General features: G+C 43.1%; 2 protein-coding genes and 1 non-coding gene across 8 annotated transcripts in view; all 3 read left to right on the forward strand.

The window, feature by feature from the left end:
- Positions 1-1,842: 1,842 nt before the first annotated feature.
- On the forward strand, positions 1,843-14,986 carry p2ry6 (pyrimidinergic receptor P2Y6). Of its 6 annotated transcripts, XM_029517342.1 has the most exons (5): positions 1,843-2,022; positions 2,535-2,826; positions 9,052-9,118; positions 11,624-12,036; positions 12,371-14,986. In XM_029517342.1, the coding sequence occupies exons 3-5, from the start codon at positions 9,113-9,115 to the stop codon at positions 13,035-13,037; spliced, it is 1,086 nt and encodes a 361-aa protein (XP_029373202.1). In that variant the 5' UTR covers positions 1,843-2,022; positions 2,535-2,826; positions 9,052-9,112; the 3' UTR covers positions 13,038-14,986. The 6 variants fall into 6 exon arrangements, with proteins under 6 accessions (XP_029373202.1, XP_029373203.1, XP_029373199.1 ...); XM_029517343.1 differs by lacking the exon at positions 9,052-9,118; XM_029517339.1 differs by lacking the exon at positions 2,535-2,826.
- On the forward strand, positions 8,299-8,371 carry trnaa-agc (transfer RNA alanine (anticodon AGC)). Its single transcript has one exon. It is a non-coding gene; the product is annotated as a tRNA-Ala (tRNA).
- Positions 14,987-18,021: 3,035 nt separating the features above from the next.
- The window catches only part of arhgef17 (Rho guanine nucleotide exchange factor (GEF) 17), a 54,487-nt gene continuing 46,026 nt past the window's right edge, over positions 18,022-26,482 (forward strand). The window contains exons 1-2 of the mRNA XM_029517156.1: positions 18,022-18,307; positions 18,341-23,289. Of these exons, the coding sequence (XP_029373016.1) occupies positions 18,022-18,307; positions 18,341-23,289 (5,235 nt within the window). The remainder of the gene's footprint in view (positions 18,308-18,340; positions 23,290-26,482) is intronic.

Genomic DNA, 26,482 nt, shown 5'->3' on the forward strand with positions numbered 1-26,482 from the left:
ATATAATAGCATGTTTCATGCTTTCAGTTTGTTCTGTCCTTTCAAATGAATAATTTGCCCAATGATGGATGTGAATGTAGGACAGGCAAAAACAGCTATTAACCCTTATTTACACACATTTCTAGAAGTTCAGCCTGACCCTTTATGAATGTCAGTGAAAGTATTTTCATTCATTAATCATTTGGTGCTGTCTCACACTGTATTTCTAGAATATGTGTCCAAAAATAGAGGAACTCTGTTGCGGCTACATCTTATCAGATGTATTTGAATGGAGACTGGACTCTGAACAGGAAATGCTATGTTGACTGATCAATTTAAGAGAGCAATTAACGTCTTACACAATCTCAATGACTGGGCATGTAAAGTCAGTACAGTTCAGTTCGGCTGCTCTCAGCAATGCAAACAAAAGTTTCCAGCATTTGATGAGACTGACACATATTATAACAAAGTTATAATGAGCAAAAGGTGGGAAAAAGCATGGCAGGTAGTGTTTTGTCTGATGGCCGTAGCAGTCAAACTTACAGCCACTCATGGCTTCAGGCTCAGTGACTACAGTGTTATATATTGAGGAGGCTGCATTGGGACAAGACCGCTGCTGCAAACTAACACGCATCAACAAAGGTATAACAAATACGTACAATCTTTTCATGTTGTTTACCGTGATTTTGTTTCTGTTGAAAGACTTCTCTGCAAGTTCATTTCACTACAAACTACCTGTTAACAAGATCGAAAATTCCCATGTGAAATGACCGCACCCAGACAGAAAACAACAACCAAGATAAACAAAATAGCTACAAAATGAGTCAAGGCATCAACAAAGAGATGCAATCCCACCCAGACATATTAAAAACAAGCACAGGCACAAAAATTAACATGAACAGATGCAAAACCAATGAGTAAAGATTCACAGCTACCACAAAATGATCTCGAGTGCAGCATGATAAAATACTACAAGAGGCACAAAACCACAAACCGACAGACATTCAAAACAACCAGAAATTACATAACACCAAAAAGAGAAGCCCTGAAGCAAAGGAGATGCTGAACCAGAAGAGGAAACAGGATGCAGGAGAGAAGACCTCAGGCTGGAGGCGATCCCAGCAGACCTCAGACTGCATACTAAAGATGGAGGTCGCCTAACAGGCACGTTTGACTTCAGTTCTCAGGAACTGTTTATTCCTTAGCCATATTGTCCAACAATAGACAGGAACAGAATCTTCTAGTTCCTAGTAACTTCACTTCAGCACCGACTGGCTCCACCAGTATGAGTGGAAACTGAGTGACTTCGACAGACGAGTGTTTATCTCACCTGTAAACGTGACAAGCTGTCAGTTTGTCATTTATACATGACACAAACAACGGTTCACACTAAAAGGGCATTTTTTCTTTAGAGTTTCCAAACTAATACTGAAATAAATTTCCAATAAAATTAAAATAACCCTTTTTTTCCCCAATTTGGCTAAAACACTAATTGGTTTTCTCTTTGCTTTTCATTTTTGCTTTTGCTTTTCATTTAGTCCATAAAGGGGAAGATGTGTGTGTGTGTGTGTGTGTGTGTGTGTGTGTATGGGGGGGGGTTATCATGTTGACCCCCCCCCCCCCCCCCCACCACCACCACCACCACTTTGCCTCCTCCTCAGTCTGTGGTTTGAAAAATGCACCTGCTTCATCACACCAACAACTATCGCTCATTATAAGTGGTATAACTGTTCCGATGTTAAAACTTCACAAACGAGCAGCTCCGACATCTTGGACTGTTCCGAAGAGTCACTGCGCGTGCGTCGCCAAGCTCAAACGCGAACGCGGTTGTGTTATGGCGCAACGTTGAGTGTGTGTGAAGTGTGTGTGTGAAGTGTGTGTCTAGCCGCTGCAGCTCGGACCGGGACAGTTTAAACTCCGTCCTCGGCGGGCTTGTTTTCCTGCTCCCCACGGCTCTTTGTTGTTTCTGGAGAAAGCAGACATCATGGCTCGGTCGCCAACGTGTTGATTTTGCCGCTGAATATCTGTCGCAGTCTTTTCGGGGTAAGTCTGATCAGTCTCTTTAATGCATTTGGCGGCTTGGCCGCGTGTTTTCTCGTCGAGCTCCGAGACGAGTGTATTTGAAGGTGTTTAAGTCAAACCAACAAACCTGACCGTCCTCTCAGCTCTGGAGTTTTTAGTCAAAGTAAACTTTACTGTCAGTCAGACCATACAAAAAGCAATTGCACAGCACAATGAAATTGCATTTCTCCACACTCCAATGTGCTGTTTCTTTCAGAAAAAAACAAAACCAAACAAACAAACAAACAAACAAACAAAAAAACAAAAAACAAAAAAACAAACAACAACACAACAACATTTACCTAGGCAATAATTTACCTAAAAAAAGTTCACATAGACATACAGTATGCATGACAGACAACAAAAAGCTGTTGCTGAGTCTGGCAGTCCTGCTCTGCATGCTGTGGTAGCGCTTGCCAGGCAGTAGGAGGGTGAACAGTTTGAGAGAAGGGCGGGTGGGGTCCTTCATGATATTAGTGGCTCTGTTTCTGCAGCGGGATGCATACAAGTCCTGGATGGATGTTTGGGCCCTTCAGATGATCTTCTCAGCTGTCCTCCTCACCACTCGCTGTAGGGCCTCAGTTTGCCATACCAAACTGAGAGGCTGCTGGTAAGGATGCTCTCAAAGGCACCCCTGTAGAAAGGTCAGCTCTCCTCATCCGTCGCAGGAAGTGTGGGCGTTGCTGTGCCTTCTTGACGAGGGAGGTGGTGTTGGTGGACCATGTCAGGTGGTCTGTGATATGCAACTCGGTGCTTTTCATTCACTACACAGCGCTGCTATTGATGGTGAGTGGGGACTGTGGTATGCTTTTCTTTTTTTCTTTTGGTTTGTCGACATTTAGGAGGAGATTGTTGTTATTGCACCCACTGATGAGTTGTGTCATCTGTGAACTTGATAATGTGGTTCGAGTTGTGTTTGGCATAACAATCATGGGTCATCAGCGTGAACAGCAGGGGGCTCAACACACGGCCCTGGGGGACACCAGTATTCATGATGGTGGTCTCAGAGGAGTTTTTTCTTACTCTTACTGTCAGTTCAGTAACCAGTTGATGCCCGTTGAGCCCAGTTAACTAAACAGGTGTTGGAGGATAATTGTGTTGAAGGTGGAGCTAAAGTCAATGAACAGCATACGCATGTGTGACCGTTTGTGTTTTCCAGATGAGCCAGCCTTAGTTGAAGTACAGTTGCTGTGCCATCGTCAATGGAGCATTTTGGGCAATATGCAAACTGTAATGGGTCAAGTGTGGTGGGGAGAATGGATGTTAGATGGGTCTTAACCAGCCTTTCAAAGTACTTCATCGTGATGGGAGTGAGTGCTATGGGCCGGTATTTGTTGAGTGACGTTGCTGGGGACTTCTTAGGTTAGTGGTATGATGGTGGTGGCTCTGAAGCATGTGGCTCAGGGAGATATAGATCTCCCAGAGGACATCTGCAAGTTGTTAAAGACATCTGGACCTTTATTATTATTACAGCCAACAAACATACGGTAAGATAATCATTTAATATGTCCTCAGATGAGGAGATTCTCAGGCACTGAATGAGATAAAGCAGATATACTGGATAAACCAGACAACTCAAACTGAAATAATAAACAAACACAACAAGTCAGCCAAATCTCTGTCCGTCATGACGGAGGCAGATGTGCGCCATGTGTGCAGTTGAAAAGAAGTTAATGCCCTTTTGCATCGAGCCAGCATGGAAATTTCACGTTAACCTTGGAGGATAAAATACTAGAGCCACACCTCCTGCAATGCACGAACTAGATGCAAATGAACCTAAGCCAGGCTGTGGACACAGTTCTTATGATGCATGTGTTGAGGTTTTGCAGAGCAGCTCAATAAAAATGATGCCAAACAACTGGGATTGCTGATGTGCTGAACATCTTGCACTTTAAAAACATTTCATCCTGAGAAACTATACACTACACTGTCATGTGCAGTTCTTGGACATATCTGAAATGTTAATAGTAGTACTATGACATCTTGTGATGCAACTGCAAAAATCAGTTTCTCTTTACCGGGATCAACCATTTGGGAATACTCTCAATAGATAGAAGACAAACATGTTTGTACTTCCCAGAGAACGAATACACCATCAAAGTGGATGGTACAGATAAAGAGATTCCACTTGTTCATGCACGAGAAACCACAAGTGAAGACAGTCAGTTTGCTGAAGTGAAAGTTACATGTTACAACAACTTCACTACTGAGTAGATACAGATACTTCTTGTCAAATATTACTCCAATACAAGTAAAAGTAGCCTTGTCAAAATATTGCTTAAGTAAACGTACATAAGTATTTGCTTAAAAAATTACTTAAGTAAAAGTATAAATTTATTTATTTATTTAAATTTATTGTCATAATACAATACACTCATGTGATTCTGCTACAGACATCTTTATAGCTCAAAAATGACTTCATTTAAAGAGGCCCTACAAGAACCGGTCTGTAGAGGGATCAGGTCTCTCGTCTGTACAAAACATATTTTATATGGGCACAATAAACAGTCTCAAACTCCGGCAGGTCTGTTGGGGCCAGTCACTGCTGGTTGTGCTGTGTGTTATCTCGTGTTGTTGTCTCTTCTAGTCACCTTGATTAATAGACTGTCCTGTGTGCTACATGTCTAGTTCCTCTTCTGCCTCCTTTTATGATCGTACTTCTTGTCATAGATTCAGGATGACGACAAAAATGGAGGCGAGAATTTGTGAGTTAGAGTCGCGGCTCCGCACTTTAGCTAGCTCATCTTATGCTAATGTAGCTAGCTATAAAGCTAAGTATGTTTCAACTTAGCTTGGCACGTTGATGCTGGTAACCATGGTAACTAGCACTCCGGGCTAATTTCACACACGGAAGAGGAGAGGCAGAGGAGTTGGACACATGGACCGGCTTCATTCAGCGCTTTTCTTCCTTCCAGCATCACAACACGGTACTTTTATGAGTTTCATCACACTGACAATAAATTTTACAGCAGCTACAGCTGGCGTTACTTCTCACACCATTCACTGTAGAGAGGGACAAACACGTCCACACAACACAATGTCACACATTACCCACAAGGCCACCTGCCAAAAGGGGAATGCTCAGGCCGGTCACACTGCGCACACTATTATTTTAATACCACAATAGTATAGTATCTTAAACCAGTGAGAACAAGTCGTGACATCACAGGATTACTAATTTAGAGTCAGAGTTTTCATGTGCTCTCAGATGTGAAGACTTTTGGCATATGTAGTGTGGATTTTAGAAGAAATTTCCTTTCTACCAGGCAAAGGTTGCGTTTTTATTTTCTCCCGTGTTGAGCAATGTAATTCTGGTTTCAGGGAGTCACTGAGCGAAAGAGAGCTGATAGCAGGGTAGAGACAGAAACAGAAACAAGGTCAAAGTTGTTTATAGGATGAAGTTAAGTGCACAGCATTATCTTACAGTGGCAGCTCACTCAGCACCTATCTCAAAACAACCGGCCTGGCTGTTAAATTGGTAATGTGGCTGTCTAAAATAAAGCTGCCTTCCCTAATCTGATTAGGATTCAGAGGCTAAAATGTAATGTATTGTCCTAATTGTAAACCAGAGCAACTACATAAAAAAAAAACCACTGCGAGACGCTTTGAGGAGTCCGTCAGTGAAGTGTCATCCTGTCTTTGCTCCATACTAACTCTGTCTTCATCAGAGCTGCATTCCCATCCCTCCTGCACCACAAAGCCAGGAGAGCAGCCACCACAGAGCACGTGCCACTTACTGCACTGTTAAGCTCTTGATTAGTTCTTTTTGCCTGACGAAAGGTGCATATCAAGCTGTTATGCTCATGTTTCACAAAACATGTTTGTTTTTCATTAACAAGTGGGAACCAGTACTAATTACCTCTCAAAAATAGAAACACAAGTACCTCAGCACAAACAAAACTTGAAAAATATTTGCGTGTGTCCCCAAGATATTCATGCGATATTAACAGACTAGATTAAGAAACTTCTATCATTGTAGTGATAGGCGTAGGACAGACATTCACAATAAAAACACTGCAAGAGAACAGATGCGGGACACAGACATGACAACAGCAGGTGCTCACAAGTTTGCTAAAAACAGAACTCAAAGGAACAACTAGAACCACTAAAACCTCAGCTCAAAAAGCACAAAAGACGAATAAATATTTTTTCATAAATATGTGCCAAACATTGCTAAGCTTTATTTATGTTAATGATAGCTGCTGAGTCAAACTTGTTCTATTTGAGAGTAATGCAGCTATAAAGCTTGTTGTAAATATATAGAAATAACAGCCATCCTCCAAGTGCAAGGTGCTGGCTCTGAAATACCCATGGTCCCTTTTTCGAGTCTACTCTATCTTTCTATTTTTTCACGTTTCATTTTTACTAAAAATAATATTTTCAAATTGAACACGCAGAGATATTATTAAGAATTGAGACGTCACCTTCTACCTGAAACAGAAATTAACTAATATTAAGCCAGGCGTCATTAATTACATTACATGGAACAACAATTCGGTTTGATAGTCATGCTAGAAGGAACCTTGTCTTATATCCGCTTTTAGTTTTCAGTAACCTACAGTCCTACTGGTCTGTCTGTTTTACTTATTTCATCCACATTCACTTCCCCTTTGTTCGGTAACCATCTGACAACAGCTTGGAGTGCTGTCCAATAGTCTGAAGTCCTCAGGCCAAATGCCTACAGCATCATGCATCCCTCATGTTTTTGTCCACAGATCACAGCAATTATTTCCAATAAAGCACTTCATATTGTCCCTGTCAGACGTGGTATGTGAACTATGAAACCTTTAAAGACATTCCTGTCCAGTTGTGTTTTAAATTCTATGCATGTTTTCTGTGGAAATCATATTTGAGTACAAACAAAATTTTTCAGGTGATCCAACTTGTTAGTTCAGATTGATGATGGACCATAGTCAGGTGCTTTGCAATGTGTAATAATTTTATTCCCCTCTTAAGCAGTGTACTTGTAATAAACGCTGGCCTTTCCCATCACCCTTGCATCTATTTATGGAGCACTTGATTGGTTTAAAATGTGCCATCCGTGTTGGCCACAGTCCATTTACCAAGGATTGATAGACTCATATTTGCCAGCCCCATAAGAGATAAATTAATTTTTAAAATGTTTTTTTTTTATGTTTAATTTTTTTATTAATTAGGAATAAAAGCTTTAATGTCTATAGGATGTAATTGTGTGTTTGCATGGGCACCTGCATCTGTCTCTGTTGGGAAAACATTTATTATTTATCCACACCAAAGAGGATGCGTATATGTTTATTGCTGATGTGTATATGTGTAGATACGTGAGAAACAAAAAACAAGTCTTTGTCCTTGTGTAGGTGCGATGTACACGTGGTAGTCTGTGTGTCTGCAGAAGTGCAGATAGTGAGGCGCAGTGGATATGAAACATTGATCAGCAGAAGGGATCAGAAATCAGAATGGAATTAGAGTTGAATTATTCCCTGCTGTGTCGTCTCAGCACAGCGTCTCTCTGTTCATACACATCTGCTGCTCTGTGTGCACAGACAGAAGGCAGTATTTGTCTTGATGGGCCCTGATCAGCCAGGTACCAGCACATCAGATTACCTAGTGGGGAAGAATATAGCCAAATATACAGTAGTGTCTGTCACTGGCACTGAATCCACATTATCTCGTTTCTCAGTCTCAGTATAGTAGGAGTGGTTTTGCAGAGGAGTGTTTATTATTTTTGGATGTGTGTTTAGTAATAGTGAAGAAATTAATTGGTGTATAATGATTGTGTTAAGTGCTCAAATAATTCAGTTGCTGAGGCAAAGAAAAGTGACTTTTATCAGTCGACTGTCAAACACTGAAGTGAGCATTTGATCATATCATATCTTTCAGGTCTTGGAAATTGTAAAGATTTAATGTTAAACTGTAGAGCTGAGTCTTGTTACATTTGTGGTTGGATTTCCAATAATCTGCTTTATTTCCATTTCTCTTATTGCTCTGTGGAATAATCAGAAAAAACATCTTGTGAGATTTGACATTTATGTTGAGTTGTTTTTTTTTTTTTCCTTCCCAAAAATATCCTGAGCTGCAGTCAAATTCTATCATGGTTTGTAAATAATCTTGAGTGATATTCAGCTGTGATTTCTGGCATGCTTGAGGGCAGAAAGTATGTGTCTGAGTGAGTGAGAGTGGAGAGGGAGTGATCATGCCACTGGCTTGTAATGTAACTCCTGACACAGGATCATGGGCGGGTAGTGTTGTTCTCAGTAGTCTGTCCATAAGAGGCAGGCAGGGGAATTAGCTCAAATGGTAGAGCGCTCGCTTAGCATGCGAGAGGTAGCGGGATCGATGCCCGCATTCTCCAATAGCCTTTTTGACCGTGGCTGCAGATGAGTGCAATGCTCTGAAAGGTAAGACAGTTTCTTAAGTCCATCAGTAGTTTCTGGTAAAGAGGAAGTATGTTGTTGAGCACATTACACAATAAATAACTGTTTCTTTTCAGAGCATCTAGATATAGTTATGGATAATAATCACTGCTCAGACAAATGCTTAGAAATAATTTGATATTCGTAGTGTCAGAACCAAACAGTTTGAAATGACAGAGAAATCAAGCTTTCCCACTGAGTAGATGTTAAAACTATGTATTTTGTACTATGTGTGCCACAACTTTTGAAATGCTACATTGAGATCAGGGTATGTTTTCCCACAGCGGGAAGGGGATGGAAAAGCAGAAGATGTATGGACATGTTTCAGGGCACCTGCCAAAATATCACAACTATGTGAGCAGATTAAGCCGCTCTGAGTCACAGGCCAAAAGTAAACTGATTTCTTCATGCCCACAATGCAATTTACTCGATTCATTGGCTGGTGAGGTCAGTGAGCTGTGTGTTGATTAGTGTTTGCCATCAGATGCTCAAAATGATTTCACATTCCCAGCCACATGTTTTACATGCCCAGTTGTTGTTATGTGTTCTAAAAGTATTTAAACTATCAACCAAACTTGCCAACCAGTGTGTCGCTAATTTGAGTCATTTGTCATTTCAGAAACACCAGGTATCTGAGACGTCTCTGTAAACAGAATAAATCCCAGTTGTCTGCACTGAGAATGAAGGCAAGCTCATTTTACTTGTTTAATTAAACACAGTGTAAATGAACCAAACAAGTTATGCCACAAATTTGCTGACAACAAATATGGAGGCTGGGGTCAGTTCTGGTAGTGAGACTCTTGTAATTTTGCATTGTTTTTTTGGGAGGAGTTGTTTGGTGTGGGTCTGATTTTATGTCCTTTACTATGTTTATTGCACATACTCTCTTGAGGGTGTCTGAAAGTTGAGAGCATGACCATTTAGAAACACCCAAACGCACACACACACACACACACACACACACAGAGCCCTATTTGTCATGTGTTTACTGTATACTGTTCACGTAACAGCAGGAAAAAAATATACTTGGTCACAATGAAAGTGCCAGGAAAATAACACATTGTATTACTGAAATAGGATTTAGGTGGGTATAGTTTCTTCTTTCTTTCCAAGTATTTAAATTAGAATCCACTCATTTTCAGATTTGATTCAGCACTAAATCTCTAGTATTTTCATAAAGTGTTTCTGAACAGAATGTGGTATATGACAACAGAGCAAATGACGGGTCGGCATTGCATCAAATAGACTGGAAATTTGTTTTGTGTTGTAATTGCCCGTCTTTTCAAGTTTATTTAAAAAAGAAATCTTCATTGATCTTCTTCATTGACATGTGAATAGCTCCACCACAGCACCAGTGCTAATGAGAATAAGCACTGTGCCTGTTCAAATTTGCAGATCTCAGTTGTTTGTCCTGTTGTTCTTTGGAAACCAATGATTTGCATGTCAGGGCAGGAGGAATCAACAATTTTCTTTAGCCTTTCACTGAATAACATGTGGTTTCATGCCATAACTTGTGCTTTGCTCTTTACAGCGCATACACTACAATTATGAATACTATCAAGCACAAAGTACTTTGACTTCACAAACAGGATGGTTAGGACACGAGGCCTTATTGTTCAAACTACACCGCACTGAAGACATACCCAAAAAATTATGTTGATGACACGAAGAACCTTGAAAATGGGCTTGGTAGTTCTTTTAAAGGCAGGCCTACACATGCAACTGCCTATTAGGGGAAAGAGTGCCTCCGCTTTTTATTTTTGACTGATGTTCCTGGGGTAAATCGGACATGATCCATTAACATGAAAAGCTAATTTGTTTGAATGAGGGGCGTTATATCAATGGGCTTTAAGACTGCCTAGAGAGTTGTGGTCATCCACTTTCTTGTGAATAAATCAGTGAGCCATTGGCAAATAAAGCAGACTGCGGTGCACATTTCAAAAAGCTCTGATGCCTACTGTTTGGTTTTACTGTGTACTGGCACTCTGCTCCCTCCACCCCCTCCTATCCTCTCCTATTACTCTATAGAAATGATGAAATCATGTGTCATTGTTGCTGGCAGACACTCTTAAAAGCACTCAGTTTTCTTTATAACAGAGCGTGTATATACACACACACACACACAGACACATGCACACAAATGTACACACCCGTGCACACACACAGAGGCTTTTTGGCTGATGGAGTGTTAGTTGTGAAATGCCATGAGTCACAGTCTGACAGGGGTATGGAGGACGTTGCTAAAGCCAATCACTCATTCACACGCCCACCACGAAGGAAATGAATAGGATTGATGTTGGCGGTGGGAGCAGTAATTAAGAATGTGGATTTATCTGTGTGTGTAAAAGCTTGTTCCAGACATTGCGAGTTGTGAGTGAGAGACCAGACAGTCTGTGGCATCTCAAAACTTAGATCAGCTCATCTTGTATGTATTAGCAAATGATGGAAGAATTAATTTACCATAATTTAATAGGCTCTTATTTAAGTGCTGTTGTGTATTTTATTGAGTTTTTTTTCTTGAAGCCACCACTACACTAATACGCAGAATCACAGATGGAGAATAAAAACGTACTGTATGGTACTCTAGCATTTTTATTTAGTACTTGCAACTTGTTTTCACAGGTAAGAAACACTAAATATTATACTAAAATGCTCAACTTCAATTCCTTACATCATGACAAGATTGTTTCCAGTTTATAGATGTGACAAGAATGTGAATATGCAGTCCTTTACTCCATTGGCCAATGCATATTTTTTACATAAATGCATATTGAAATGCTATCTGCTTTACTGGTTTTTCAGAGCGGGCCATGAACTGCTCCATTTTGGCTATTTCTATGCCAAAGTATTTAGGCTTTAACTGTGTTAGTCGTAAAAGAAAGTAACTCAACAGTTGGCCTTGGTGATGACAATTATGTCTTAATCTGTTTGAGTCTTGAATGAATCCGGTGTTTGCAGGGCTTAAAATGACTGTTTCACTGTGAATTTTGAGCTGTTGAGTGTATAAATCAAAGAATATTAATCTCTTGTGCCCTCTTGTGGAGAGGCTCTGTTTCGCTTGCTCTCATTTTCATCACCCAAGTATCCTAAATTTCATTTTTAATGGAAAGATCTTGCTGTTTTCGTTCAGTTAAAACAGTAATATTAATGTCGCCGTAACAATGGTCTGGTTTCTGTCCCCGTCTCTCCAGGATGTGAAGATGCCACTTTCTGTTTCTGAATCTCTGACCTTGTCCCTGGACCTCTTCTCCACCAGTGTGAACCCAACCGACCCTTACACAGTGGAGAGCGCAAGTAACACCAGCAACGTCAACGGGATCGGCCTCCTTCGCTGCACCTATAAGGAAGACTTTAAACGGATTTTACTCCCTGCTGTGTATACTTTCGTCTTCCTGCTCGGCCTTCCTCTCAACACTGCAGTCATTCTGAAGATATGGAGGAAAAGGCCCAACCTGTCCAAGAACAACATCTATATGCTTAATTTGGCTTTAGCTGATTTTTTCTATGTGATGTCGCTTCCCCTGCTCATCTATAACTACGGCAGTCATGATTACTGGCCTTTTGGAGAATTTGCCTGCAAACTGGTCAGGTTTCAGTTCTACAGGTGAGATACTTTAATGGGCATTGAAAGATCTATCTCTGCATGCAGCTGTGAGAAGTCGATCCTGTTTGAACTGTAGATAAATGAGCGGTCTTAAGTTCTCTTTACAATTTAAAGATGGGAAGTTTTTAGACCACAGATAGTGTTTACATTTGTCTTTACAGATATTATAAAAGCTGTCATGAGGGAAAGCCATTCATGATGACTCAAACACAAAATGTGGCTTAATTGTGAGAAAAATTAAAAGAGCGCTACAGAGTGAACTTCAAACTGTATAAAAATGGAAAAAAAGGAGCTGCCACTGTAATAATATTTCTCTTCTGTTTTCCTGTTTTAGTAATCTGCATGGAAGCATCCTCTTTCTCACCTGTATCAGCGTGCAGCGCTATGTGGGCATTTGCCATCCTCTCGCAATGTGGCACAAGCAAGGTGGTCGCAAGATGGCGTGGTATATCTGCGGAGGGGTTTGGCTGGTGGTCATCATCTTGTGTGCGCCAACGTTTCACTTTGCTGCAACAGGAATTCAGCGCAACCGCACAGTGTGTTATGATTTAAGTGAGCCAAAACGTTCAGTAGATTATTATCCTTACGGCATGACTCTAACCTGCCTTGGCTTCTTGTTGCCTTTTATGGGTGTGATGGTGTGCTACTGCCGGATGGCCCAGATCCTCTGCCGCCCAGTATCCTATAAGGGTGTCTCCAAGGCGACTGGGGAAAAACGGGACAAGGCGGTGAAAATGATCATTGTGGTGGCGACAGTCTTCTGCATAAGCTTCCTGCCATTTCACCTCACCAAGACATTGTACCTGGTGATCCGCACTCGCGCGTCCTGTCAGACGAAAAACTTGTTTTCAATTATCTACAAGAGCACCAGGCCATTCGCCAGCATGAACAGCTTTCTGGACCCTATTCTGTTTTACTTCACTCAGCCACGATACCGCAGGAGCACCAGAAAGTTTGTGCTTAGAGTTACCACTTTAAGGGACAAGGGCACCAGTGTGTGAGGAAACAAGAGGTCATAATCTGCAACAGTGTTTCTTACTGTCTCGTTGGTGCACCAGAAGTAGAATTTGCTGCAAAGTGGTATGTTGAGTATTTGTTGAGTACTTCTGACACTTCCTCGTGTTTTTGTATTTTTACTTGCAAGCTGTTCTTTAGGCTTTTAACTGCAGAACTGCACCTTACTTCCGATTTAACAGCACTGCTATATCTATAAGCCCTCTGAAATAGTAGGGAGAAATTTTGTTGAAGTTGAAAAGGAAATAATTACTTTCTTACTTTATCTTGAATTGGCGTCACCCAATAGAGACTGAGTTTATTTTCTTTTGGAAATTCTGGCATTTTTGACACGATTATATTTTATCTATATATAATCATTTTTTGGCTGAGAAATCCATGCATTGATTGTATCAGTTACAGATGCAGGAATTTACATTATGCATTGTTCTCCGTGAAATATTTGCTTTCAGTCACTGTTGTGCACTGGGGAGCACAGGAGAGGCATTTACCTTTTTTTTTTTTTAGAAAATGTATTTTTCTTTTCATTTTCGTTTCACACTGTGAAGTGTACAGAAAAAAAGAGGTTATGTATTACCTTGTATGGAAGATTAAGGTGATGCAGAGATATCGTTGAAAGAGAAAAGGAAAGCTCAAGTAGTTTATTATTTGGAAAAATATCCAACATATTTATAAAGAATGTTAATTGCTCCAAATGACTGTAAATGTTTATGGCTGCATCTTGGAAATGCAGTAAATACTTATGCATGGAAAATATTTGGACAGAAAAATTGTTCACAAACACAGAATTGCATATGTTTGTGCATTTTACTCAAAGGAAAGTTAAAATTTCATATGAAGGTTTTTATCCCCCTGCAAATGTGTTGTTTTCACATTATCCAAGCTTAAAGTCTTGTTGTTGCATGTTTTCACCGCTGGGAGGTGTGAGCACCCCAATGCTGGCAGCATACCACTGCTGACTTCTGATTTATTTACATCTTATCCATTAAGGATGAGATGTCCTCTGCAACAGTTACGGGTAAATGCCAACGAAACTGTTGAATGATCATAGCAAGTAAATTCAACCATGAAACCGTTTCACTGAATTCTCAAGTAAACAAAGAAAACCCATTTATTTTATTAGCTAACAACAACATTCATTTTATAAATCTGATCAAATGCATTAGATGCTCAGTAGGAATATTATAAAATATAAATTCTGAACCTTTGGTGGGTTCTTAATTGAGATACAGCTGTACTGTTTTCCACTTCCCATCAGGGTGTGAATCCAACTTATGACATAAGATTTCTTTTCCAAGAAGGCACCTCTGATGACAGATGTTCGTGTTACAGAGGTGATTGAATGGTGGAGAAATAACAGTGGGTGGAAACAGCTGTGAAAAGAAGCTCTGTGCTCTTCAACTGCGTTGTCCTGTTTTAACACCTCCGGGACTGTAGTTTGATAAACTTTAATATTCATGAAGTGAATATGTATATGGATATTGTTTGAAGATCTATTTTATTTGTATCTGTATTGTAATTTAATTGCATTCAGTTTTGTATGTCTTTTAAAGCACCTTACCCACCAACATTAGAAAAAACAATAGAATAGTTTTTATTGGTGCCTTCTCTGTTCCTGTAACCTGTTGATGAGGCCCAGACAAGGCAACCTTAGTTTGATTTGATTGCTGCATTCCCAAGTGCATGCCTCTGGGCTGCATGGACGCCGCAGAGACCTTAATCCCATAAGAATTAGGCATTTTTATTTTGAATTTAAGCTGGTTTTGCATTGCACTGATCAGTAATTGTAGCATTTAGATAATAGTTACTATTAATATAAATGAAACTTGCTCCTGAGCAGCAGGGTGGCATAGTGGTTAGCGCTGTTGACCCACAACAAGAAGGTCTGGTTCCCGGCCTGACGCCTTTCTGTGTAGAGTTTGTACGTTCTCCCCGTGCCTGCGTCCAAAGATGTTTAGGTTTATTGGTGACTCTAAACTGTCTGTAGGTCTGAGTGTGAGTGTGAGTGGTTGCTGGTCTCTCTCTGTGTGTTGGCCCTGTGTGACTGGTGACCTGTCCAGGGTGGCCCCCGCTCTCACATATGTGAGCTGGGATTGGCTCCAGCGATTGTGAAACGGATAAGCACCAGAAGATGAATGAAACCTGCTTTTAAAATGTTTATGAAGCGGATGGTTGACCGAAACTGTCTCAGATTTACAGCTGGATCTCCCACCCTGAGGATCAGGATGTCATGTTTATGTCAAAGATTAAATCATTTTAAGTTTCAAATTAAACTAAAATTACTAGAATTATATTCAGGCAACTTTACTGCCTAAACAGTACAACTTGTCAAGAGTTTTTTTTTTTTTTCCCCAGCCACGAGGGAAATATTGCTGTATATAATGGTTTAATGTAGACATGTAATTTCATTTTCATTTTAACCGCAGCATGAGGTCACATGCTTCTTACAGTGTGTATGTCTGTTCAGAGAGCATAGTCAGTGATGTAGTAAATAGTAAATTGTGGTCGTGGCTGCAGCAAAAAGGGACTGCACACATAGTGTTGTTGGTGTTACATCTGTTTGGTGATATTTTTGCGATATTTCATCTGATTTTTTTTTTTCCACTTTCTTTCCCACATACTGTAGTTCCCTGCAGTGTATTGCGCCTGTGTGATCAGTTTCGTTATCCAGATGTCTGTGTACTGTGCCAACATATTTTTATCAGTCAGTATTATTTAGAAGAATTCTTATTTTTGTAATACAGATATAGACTTTATTTTTGTTATGTACAGATAATTGTGTTGATGAAAAAGTGACTGTGTTTTACGTTTTTTTGCTCTCACCAAGCAGGCCCCACAATTTTGCTTGTGAAAAGGTTTTGGTTGTTGGCACAAAATAGAACCAAATGTAAGCAGCCATTAAAAAGTCTGAACCATCATGAATGCCTTTTCTTGCATTTCTTTCTCAACATGAACCCTCCGACCATTAGACTGAATTTGGAAAGAAACTAACAGCATTTTGAGGAGCCACAAAATGAAGCAAAGCTATTGGTTTTGTTGTACTAATTAATTCTGTCACATTTATGCTGTGCAGTTCAACAATGATAAAGGATTCTTCTGAATTGCAACATCCTACAATTCAAAGGCCTAACTTTCCCTTTTGCTGTTGGATTAGCAGGGGCAGCTGTTTACTTTCCAGTCTGAAGAGATCTTGCAAAATTTATTTCTTTACACTCCACAAGCTGTCTCTGGAGGAAAGCAACACCAGCATTTCCTTTTGGTTTCTATCATGTCTTCTAGTGAAGTCAGTATGTCAGCTAGCCCCAACCTGGCTCAGTTTCTGATGTTGTGACTCACTGTAGTTGTGAGCCCTGCTGGGAAAATGTAGTTCTGCTGAAAGGGCATGCAACAGTCTTTGTTTGTTTGTTGTTTATTCGTTGTGGTCTTGTATTATGAAGACAGCAATGGCTGAACTCATGTTAAGTGAAACACACCAACACTCACTTATAGCAAAAGAAAAAACCAACAACAACAACAACAATATGCTTGGTGGCAGAGGAAATTCCCTTTCAAGGGTATTATGTGCTATTTCTCCTGGCAAGATCAAATTAATTTGGCAAAATTCACATTACCCCAACACCTGAGTGTCAGTGTTAAAGCTGGATGAATATAGTAACAATATACGATATATATATATATATATAATTTTTTTTTAATGCTGCAGCAGTTACACTGGGTGAGACTTTCAGCCCAAAAGTCCCATCATACTAGAAAAAGCAGCTTCCTCTGAGCAGGACTGAGGGACAGATGCTGTCAGGAGCATGTGCAGCAGTTGCAGCCTGCGGAGGTCGCTGCTGTTTGCAGCTGCTCTTCTCTGGGAGACCAACACAGAATTCCCCTTTGGAACAAAAGGACCTGTTAAGCAGACGGCCACATGGGAAGCACCACAGAGGGGTTATTGTGTGTGAGTGAAAACTTTTTTTCTTTGCCCCCCCCCGCCCACTCCCCTTTTAATGCTGACACACTAACTCACCAACACCATCATAACACACTGTGGTAAAGAGGTATTGCTGAATGTGCAGTTACCAAAGCGGTGTGTCAGGCATGTAGGCCCAGATTAAATCAGTGTGTATCATTCTGTCAGTCTTTGCGCTAAAAACCGATACAAAATGACGTTTGTCCACATTATTCTGAGGTCATGTCTTCCTGGAGGTGTTTGTTAGTTTATTTTTTATTTACCTTTATGCCTGAAGTCTAAATTTAAGCATGTAGTGTCACCCCCACCCCCACTGTCTGTCTGTTTTTTTTTCGCAAGGGAAAGGACTATAATTGCATCCAGTTTGTCCACAGTATCTGCCTTCTCCTATCAAAACCAAAAAAAAAAAAAAAAAAAAAAAAACAACAAAAAACTTTTCCTCTCAACCCCCGAGGGGGCTATGACAGCCCCTACACCCCAAGTCCCGCCCACCCCCTCTGCCCTATCTCAGCCATTAACATGCAAAGAAAACCCAAAAAAACAAGATAAGTGAAGGAAAAGCATGATCATGTCAGAATCAGGGATCTCCAAACAGTCTTTGGGAATGAACAGAGGATGATGCGTTTTTCCCGAGCAGAGGGGACATCAGTGGGAATGCTGTGCTTGTGAACAGGTTGGGATTTTTTTTTTTTTTGGGTGGGGGGGCAAAAAAAAAAAAAAAAGAAAGAAAGACAGAAAAAACTCATTTCCTCTTTGAACGGATGAGGTTTCGGGGAATCGACCAGCATGTAAGTTTTGATAACAGCAACACTCGCCTACAATGTGAAGTAATTCCCTCAAACCAGAGCAGTTTGGTGCCAGCTTTTTTTTTTTTTTTTTTTAAATTATTATTATTATCATTGTTTTTGGGTTTTCATGCTGTTTGGGAGGAAGGCAGAGATGGACCACAGCTTTGGATCTGTAATGTCCATGGAGTAAAATGTGTGTGTGAAATTGGACAGAAAAAGACATGAACAATGGCCGGGAGGGAGAGGAACAATGCGGCTGTGTATCGCAGCGTCTCTTTCAAAAAGTTGGGCTCCTGGACTGAAGACCGGCAGCACAGCTCGGAGGATCTGCGGGCAGCTGGCGTCGCCCTTCCCCCGGAGCCCGGCACAGCGGAGCAGCCCTCCGCGGCGACCGATGTCAGTGTGTCAAGAAAAGTTTCCAAAATCTCCGCCGCCGCCACAGCGGGCCTCCCAACCGCAGAGCCAAAGCTCTCCATTTCTCCATCCATCCGCCAGCTCACGGAGAAGTTCAGCGGTGGAGGTGGAGGAGGTGGAGGTGGAGGAGGAGGAGGAGGAGGATCCGGCAGGACGCGCCGAGCTTCGCCGAGAGACGCTGCAGCAGTGACGCGGGGGCGCAGCGCTCTTCCCCGGGCCAGAGGCTCCAGGAGAGACGGCTCTCTGTCTCTGAAGTCTTCTCAGGAGGACATCAGTGGCGGAAATTTCCAGGATAGCTGTATTACTACTACTGCTGCTACTGCTGCTGCTGCTGCTGCTGCTGCAGAGACTCTCGTAATCAAAGTACAAAAGTTTCACTCCGGCACGGACTCTGTGTCCGGCTCCGACTCCGAGAAGACAGCTGACAAACGGATTTATGCTCGTTTATCGACCGACAGCAGCAGCAGCTCCGGTAAGAGAAATTTCTCTCACATCAATGTCTGTTCTTCCGATGCCAAAAAGACTTTGACTACAGATGAGGAAGAGGATGGTAGTAGTAGAGTGCTTCCCCCACCCTGTAAATCCCACAGAAGTTATATCTCCTCACACCACTCCGACTTTATTCCCCTGCACTCCGACAACTGGCCCAGTGTCACCAAAATTAGACAACTTTTTGATGAGAGACAAAGCAAAAGTTCAGAGCTGCACAGGGCTGACACTTATGAGAGTCTGAAAACAGCCTGCCACGGCTCCTCTGCTCATGATGCCAGCAGCTTGCTTTTACATGACAAATGCATGCATGAAGCGCAGAGCAGAGAAAGTAACACTTCCAGAGAGACATTTTGTTTTGGGATGGACTTTAATTCCAAAAGCGACCATCAGCGCTGCTCAAATGACGAGGAGGCTGACATAGAGGCGCAAAGTTCTAGTTCCAGCAAAGTTTCTGGAAGAAATACTTTACAAAGCTGCAGCTGTAGTAGTCGTAGTTGCCGCAGGACTAACTCATCGTCATTCAGATCTCATAGTCCCAGAACTGAGGCAGAGGCAGCCCATAAGACCCCTGGGACTTCAGGGTTGACATCTGACCCCAACCCTGACCTTCAACCCCCTGCCATTCTGTCTTGGAGTCAATCGCTGGGCTCAGACACCTCCTCCTGCTCCTCCTCTCTCCAGCAGTCGACAGTGAGGGAGAGAAGGGATAGACAGGGGGTCGGGCTGCCCAGGGATAGTTTACATTCCTCACATAGCTCCTCTAGAGCACTAGCCCCCACCTCCTCCTCCTCCTCCTCCCCCTCCTCTGCTCCAGCTCTAGATAAAGCCATTACCTCCTCCTTCTCAACTGTAGCTCCCTCCACTGAGCTAAGAGCTCCAGCCAGAGTTTCCTCTCCGCTCAGCTCCCGCTGGAGGTTTAGCTCTGGAGACGAAGAGGAGGAGCACACCAGGAGAAGAAGAGGAGGCGGAGGAGGCAGCCAGAGCGTTCCCTCCGGCCTTACTCACTCTCTCTCCTACAGAGGAGAAAAGAGTGCCGCAGAGCAAGGAGGCAGCTACTTTTCCCGAAGTAAAAATGGCTGGTGGGGAGCCAAGTGCATTGGTAGATCTTCAGGCAGCGAGGAGGACAGCCCTGGTTCTTTAGGCCCCCACAGTCGAGAGGCAGTGCGACGCCGCTCGCTGAGGAAGAAGAAGAAGGTCAGTGGAGCTGCTCCAGCAACAGGCCGTGATGATTATGACAATCATGATGGTGAATCAGAAGACAGTGATACTGCGATGGCCTTGACAATGGAGCACTTAGAGAGACACCAACGACAACGCACAGGCGGGGAATTTTCAGGGACAGTATCTCGGAGCCACTCGGCAAGAGAGCCCTGCAGTCACAGAGCAAGGGTGCAGCAATGGGAGCGCATCTCTGCACCTGTGACCTCTACAACACTCGCTGGGGTATCACGAGTGTCAAAGGTCAATATACCCTCACTTGTATCCAGCCCCGGCGGCTCACACTGCAGCAGCCGGTACTCCAGCACTGAGACGCTGAAGGAGGAAGGCCAGGCTAGCTGTGCCAATCGTGCAGGTCATGGGATTTTTAACACAGGTGAAACAGGAAGCAACACCAGCAGACCTGCGTCTTCATCCATGCTGAGTAAAACCTACCACGGAAATTTTACCATGTACCGCTCTCCAAGCTTTGGCCATGGTGATAACTTCTCTCGTACTCCTGTGTGGGTGCGCCCCAAAGTTTTACCCGTTGTAACCCCCTCACCTAGTGCACTTAGTAGAGAAGGTGGGCTTTGTGCAGGGGTTAGGGGTGGTGAGGCCAAGACATTAAGAAGGACAACAAACAGGGATGGGGTAGATGATAATAAAAACCGAATATCCATGTCCAACCCTGATATCACCTCAGAAACTATGACACTCCTGAACTTTCTGAAATCTGACCTGTCAGAGCTAAAAGTACGCAAAACAAGCGGAGGGGACAGATCTGGGGTCATGGAGGGGTCATCGGTGTACAGGATGGGCTCGCGGACTCACGGTGTGCCCCTTTCACCTTCTGGTCGCCGCCCATCACTGAAGGACCTCACTGCCACTTTGCGGCGCGCAAAATCCTTCACTTACTCAGAAAAACCCACACCAGCAGTCAGATGCTGCTTGGCAGGGGGGAACTCAAAGAGGAGCTCCTCTGAGCAGCAGCTTGACTTGGATGGAGAGCGGGATGGAGGGAGGGTGACAGTGTCAGACAGGGAAGTAGAAAGTGATGGAGGGGATTTTAGGGTTGGGAGAAGACAAAAAATGCACGATTATGGGTTTGATGATGATGAAGAAGTGATGCCAACTCCATTGCAGGAGAGATACGTACAGGAAGCCAGACAGGTCATCCGAGATATATGCCAAATGAGCAATAGAGAAGAAGAGGAGGATGATTTAAATGCAAAGAGAACTGTTGATAACTTGGAGGAGGAAAGCTTCCATGTCAAGAAAATAAATGAAGCAAAGGATAAGGCAGGAATGAGCATTAAGGATGAAGTAAGGACAGATCAAGAGGCTAAGTTTAAGAACACAAAAGACAGGGATAAACATGAGAGGGAGAGAGAGACCAGGGAGCGGGAGAGGAGCGAGAGGGATGGACCAAGTGTGCAGTCGGAGAAGCTAAACAGCAGAGGAACAGAGTACAGGGAGAAGGCAAAGAGACCGAGCAGAGAGACACAGACAGCCTTACTGAAGGAAGACTCGGAAGAAAGCATGTTCTGTGATCGCTCTGTGGATGAACTTTCAGGCCACGAGTCTAGTTTAACAGATGAAGGTATTGTGACTGAGCCAGAGACGGGCCCCAGTGAGCCCTCCGACAGGTCGTTCATGAGGTCAGCGGGGGTTAATTTGGGGTCTCAAGTACCTAGGGACGTGCTGGGGCAGCCGGTCACTGTATGGAAGCAGTCGGCTCTCCATGAGGTGGAAGGCTTTAAGCCGGAGAGAGAAGAGGTGAAAGAGAACAGTGTGGGAAGTACAGACCTGGATGAAGTCAGCATACCTCGCTCCTTGCCTCTTCCTGCTTGCATGGCTGAGAGTGACAGCATTATCATGGACATGGACTCTGCTGGGATGAACAATGTCACCTCAACCTGCGACAATATCAACACAGATATTTCAGTGTCGGTGGGGTCACCAGCCCCCGCAGGAGGAGGAGGAGGAGAAGGACTTGAAGCACCTCCAACACCAAGCGCTGTTCGGCGGAGGCGCAAGTTCTCCCCTTCTGGTAATAACAACACAGGCTCTGAATCCAGTAATGGCAGTAGTGCAGAGGCAACAATAGCAGCTGTTGGAAATGGGGAGTCCACAGTCTACCGCTCTCTCAGTGACCCCATGCCGCAGCGATGCTGTTCTGTGGCAGAAGAAGGAAATAACAAATTTTCCTCTGTAGATAGCAACCTGCTAGGATCCCTGTCTGTGAAAGGAGGAGCGGCCGTGGAGGCCTCTGCTGCGGCCACCTCGTTGGAATATAAGGGCAGTGTGGCGAGTGACTTGTCAGTTTACAGTGACGGTGGGCTTCGGGATGATGCCGTCGGTGACTACAGTGGGGTGATCAGGAGCATTGTAGCTGAACCAGGTGCAATGGACAGACTAATGACAGATGACCACAGTAATGGGAAAGTGCACAAGAAGAAATCATTCAGTGACCCCAGTCGCCGTAGTGATGCCCCTTTAATCTCCCAGATTGGCCCTCAATTTAAAAGTCAGTCCAGCAGCACTCAGCCAATCAGCGAGCTGGATCAGTCCAGCCAGATCCCACCTTCTAGCAGTGAGCCAATCCTGAGCGAGCAGAGAGAGGAACTGTGGAAACTAGAAACTAAGCCTAAATACGAACATGCACTGCCCACAGAGCCGCAACGCCTCGCAAACAACAGTAATAAAGTCAAGAAAGTTCGATCCAAGTCAGAGTGCACCCCCTTCTCTGATAACCATGATAATGATGATAACAACAGCACTGACCAAGGCAGAGAGGAGAGACAAGAGGAGGTAAGGAACTTTGACCTCAAGCTCGCTGAGGTTCTGTCTCCTAGAATGATACGTCGGCCATCCAGGAAGCGCCCAAACAGGCCGGTTCACTTTTTCCCTCACGAGGACCCCTTTGAGCCCCCGGAGCAGGCTTCAGAGGGTCAGGAAGATGACAGTGACCTCACCCCTCCTCTTCCCCCTCCCACACTCCAATCCAAACCCAAAAGCAGGCCTAAGCATGTCCGCCATGCCAGCGAACCCACCACTTTTATCCCCATTTACCCGCCTTCCCAACTCCAGCCCCTGAAGGAAGTTGACTGCGTTGTCTCAAAGCCTGCAAGGTCTCAAGCCTCAAGTAAGCCTTCAGGAGAGGAGGCCCCATCTCTGGAGGATGTAACCCAGAAGTATATTCTTGACCTGAGCACCCCTGAGGGCCTGGGGCCTTTTCCAGCACCCAGAGATGGAACTGGAGGTTCAGGGCCGGCTACAGAGGGTCCTGGCGAGACCAGCGCCAGTGGAATTACAGAAGCAGGAGCACAGAAGAAGGGCACAGAGGACACGGCATCTATAACCCCCCCCCAGAGGACCAAGCCCAGAGTGGTGAGTTCAGATTTTTATTCTGTCCTTTTAGCAATATCAATGTCATGAGTGATGAGAGTGCGAAGGCATTTAAAGTGCTCTCTTTTTTGAAGCCAGAGAAGTGAAGCTGCTGTAAAAGTTCCACCTTTTCTTAGTGACCGATATAGTCAGTGAAAAGTATTCAAAAAATACATGCTGTCAACGTGCTTCGTATGGTCGTAAGTTTGGTTTGTATTTGAGTGTAAAAGAAATTTGGACGGATGTTCCTTGTCATAATTGAAACACAGATGGGTTTTCAGTTCCAACTTGTTGTCTTAAAGCCGTCTTCTCCTGTACATCTGGCTTGCTCTTTGTGTTTCATACCTTCACATTGCATGGATCTGTCTGTGTTTTTATGAAGTGCTGGGAATCAGGACTCGTATGGTTACTTTCAGACTGCATTTGGGAGCAGCACTACAATACAGAAGCCATTAAAGGCTGAACAGTGTTAAACAAACATCAGAGGATGTTATTGGTTTGATTAAACAAATCTTAGACAAAGAGCATTAAGGAGTGGACCAAGGCTCTGTGTGTCTGTGTGTGTGTGTGTGTCTCTGGTTGTGTGTTTTCATTTATTTTTTTCATTCAATGTCAATTGCCTCCGTGCAGGATTATAGAGAGGGGCTATGATAAACAGTTCACCCAGAAACTGTTTGTGCGTGCGAGTGAGAGATGCTCCACTTACTCAGTAGTGTCTAAACACAGGCCCTGGCTTGTTATACAACAGTAAAAAGGTTAGCTCATTGCACCAACAAACTATATCACAAGTAAATGGGTAAAAACAAAGAACATCAGGCTCTCCAGTCCAGACATGAGCAGTGTCTTTCCACAAAAGTACAGAGGATACGATCTGACCCAACTCTTTCTCCATGCTCAGCGTGAGCTCTTCCCCGCTGACACTCGACAGCACCTAAATGCGAACTCAACCGTTTTAAGAACCTTTCTTTGCCCCCCTCACTCACAGAAAGATTGTGCAGTTTTTATCACTTCTGTGAATACCTCTGAGTGTGAGATTCTTTATTTTACCCAATACATTTCTATAATGGAATCATTTTTCTCAGCGTTTATTAACCTTGATGCTATATTTTAATATGCCGTTTTATGGAAGCAGAATATGTGGGATGGTTATATAGAAATGTATCTAACATTCAATACAGATAAAAACACACTCAAAATTTCTAGCCACTTCTGTAAAGTATGGCAGTGTTGTGTGTTTCCGTGTGGATATATTATTGCACTATACGCCTCTGAGCGTAATGAAAGACTGACAGACTGAAACTGGAAAAAAACTATTTCTTGATGATTTACTTCACATTGACCCCTTACTATTAAAACACCCCCTAGCGCAAATACACACATGGCCTCTCCTGTAGGTCTTTGCGTGAAATCCAAGTTGGTCACATAGTCAAGCCAGATGTGTGAAGAAAGTAAAAACAACCTGGCAATAACAGACACAACTAAGAGGCTTTGATTACATCACAACTGTTTCTTTTGCAGCGCAGTGACCATTTTCAGCCCTGGACTTTCTCAGATCTGGCATGGAGGCCAAATGGTGTGTGTGTGTGTGAAAGCGAGTGTGTGAAATATATATATATATTTCCTTTTGGGTTTTGTTCCTTTGCCCATTGTCCTGACTTACCGCCATAGTGACAGTAGTGGCAGCCATTAAGTGACCTCACAATGCAGGAAATGAGTTTAGGGTAATCGGAAGTATTTGATGATGTCCAGTACTGCCGGTTGGTGTGTGTGTGTATGTGTATTGCAGGCGCTCTGTTGTGTTTGCTATGTGTCTGTATGATAAACTGATTTCCTCTTTCTTTTTCTTTCTGTGTGTGTGTCTATGCATTTGTGTGCATATTGTTTGTCTGGAATATATCAGTGCCCTGTTCAAATGGTTAGGAGCCAAGGGTTTTGCCAACAAACTGTATTTGGAGCAGCAGTTCTAGTGCGGTGCGTGTGTGCAGGAGAAAGATTTGGACTGACTATAATAACACCTATGCCAAGCTAAAACAGAGTATAGAAAAGTTCTGAAGAAAGGAGATGTGAGTCAGTGAGTGAGAACTTTTTCCTTTTCAGGAGACAGCAGTTTGACTCACTTTGCTTTTTTGGCTCAAGCACTTGGTTTTCACTTTCTATTTTATTTTATTTTTTTTTAACTTTTCTTAAAATAACAAATTTTATCATTCATCCTTCTCTGGCAGCATGGCGCCAGAGTGGTTAGTGCTGTTGCCCCACAACATGAAAGGCGCAGGTTCGGTTCCCGGCCTGGGGCCTTTCTGTCCCGAGTTTGCATGTTCTCCCCGTGCCTGCGTGGGTTTCCTCCCACTGTCCAAAGACATGCATGTTTGGATTAATTAGTGGCTCTAAGTTGTCTGTAGGCCTGAGTGTGAGTGGTTGTTGGTCTCTGTCTGTCTCTGTGTGTTGGCCCTGTGATGGACTGGTGACCTGTCCAGGGTGACCTCGCCCAGTGTGAGTTGGGTTTGGCTCCAGTACCCCCTCAACCCGGGAAACGGATAAGCGGCAGAGAATGAATGAATGAATGAATGAATGAATATTTATTGTACTTTATTTCCCTTTGCCTGTTACCCCTCCCTGCCCCCTTATATATCTGAAACGCTACCAGTATGTTGGGTTTTCATTACGTTTTCACCCCATTTCCGTCTGTCTTTTCTGTCTCCTGCATTCCTCCTTATGTTGTCTTAATTGTTCTTTTTACTGTCTCTGTCTCTGTGTGTCTGGAACATTTCAGTGAAGTTAGGTCATAACGTTTGTCTTGGTGTGAGCTGTGCTGCCAAGCCAAATGTCAGGTAGAGAGAGAGAAAGAACGATGGGGACAAAAAAAGGAAAGAGCAGGAAGGAAACACTTGCTGGCCAAAAAAATTGTTACAGGATCGAAATAGAACACAGAGAGCTGAAGAATGAAGCGGTGATGGAGGGAGGGGCAGCGAGGGATCGAGGTGTGATGGTAGAAGTTGCTAGAAAATAGTTAGGTTTGTACTTCTTGACTCAAATTTTTTATTCCTGTTTCATTGTTTTGGGTTGATCGGAACAGTTAAGCTGCGTTTCAAACTTCACCAGGTTTGGTGTTTCTTGTGAAATTTCTGAAGTTATGTCCAAATTCTGAGGTTTCTGTCAAAATGTCACTATACAGAGTGACAGTTATCATCTTAACATG

Source organism: Echeneis naucrates, chromosome 13 (assembly GCF_900963305.1).
Source record: "Echeneis naucrates chromosome 13, fEcheNa1.1, whole genome shotgun sequence".
Taxonomy (NCBI): domain Eukaryota; kingdom Metazoa; phylum Chordata; class Actinopteri; order Carangiformes; family Echeneidae; genus Echeneis; species Echeneis naucrates.

Excerpts from the sequence above, each read along its gene's own strand:
- p2ry6 (XM_029517342.1), top strand. Across the intron at positions 12,037-12,370 it reads GTCAGGTTTCAGTTCTACAG|TAATCTGCATGGAAGCATCC; the intron begins GTGAGATACTTT and ends TTCCTGTTTTAG.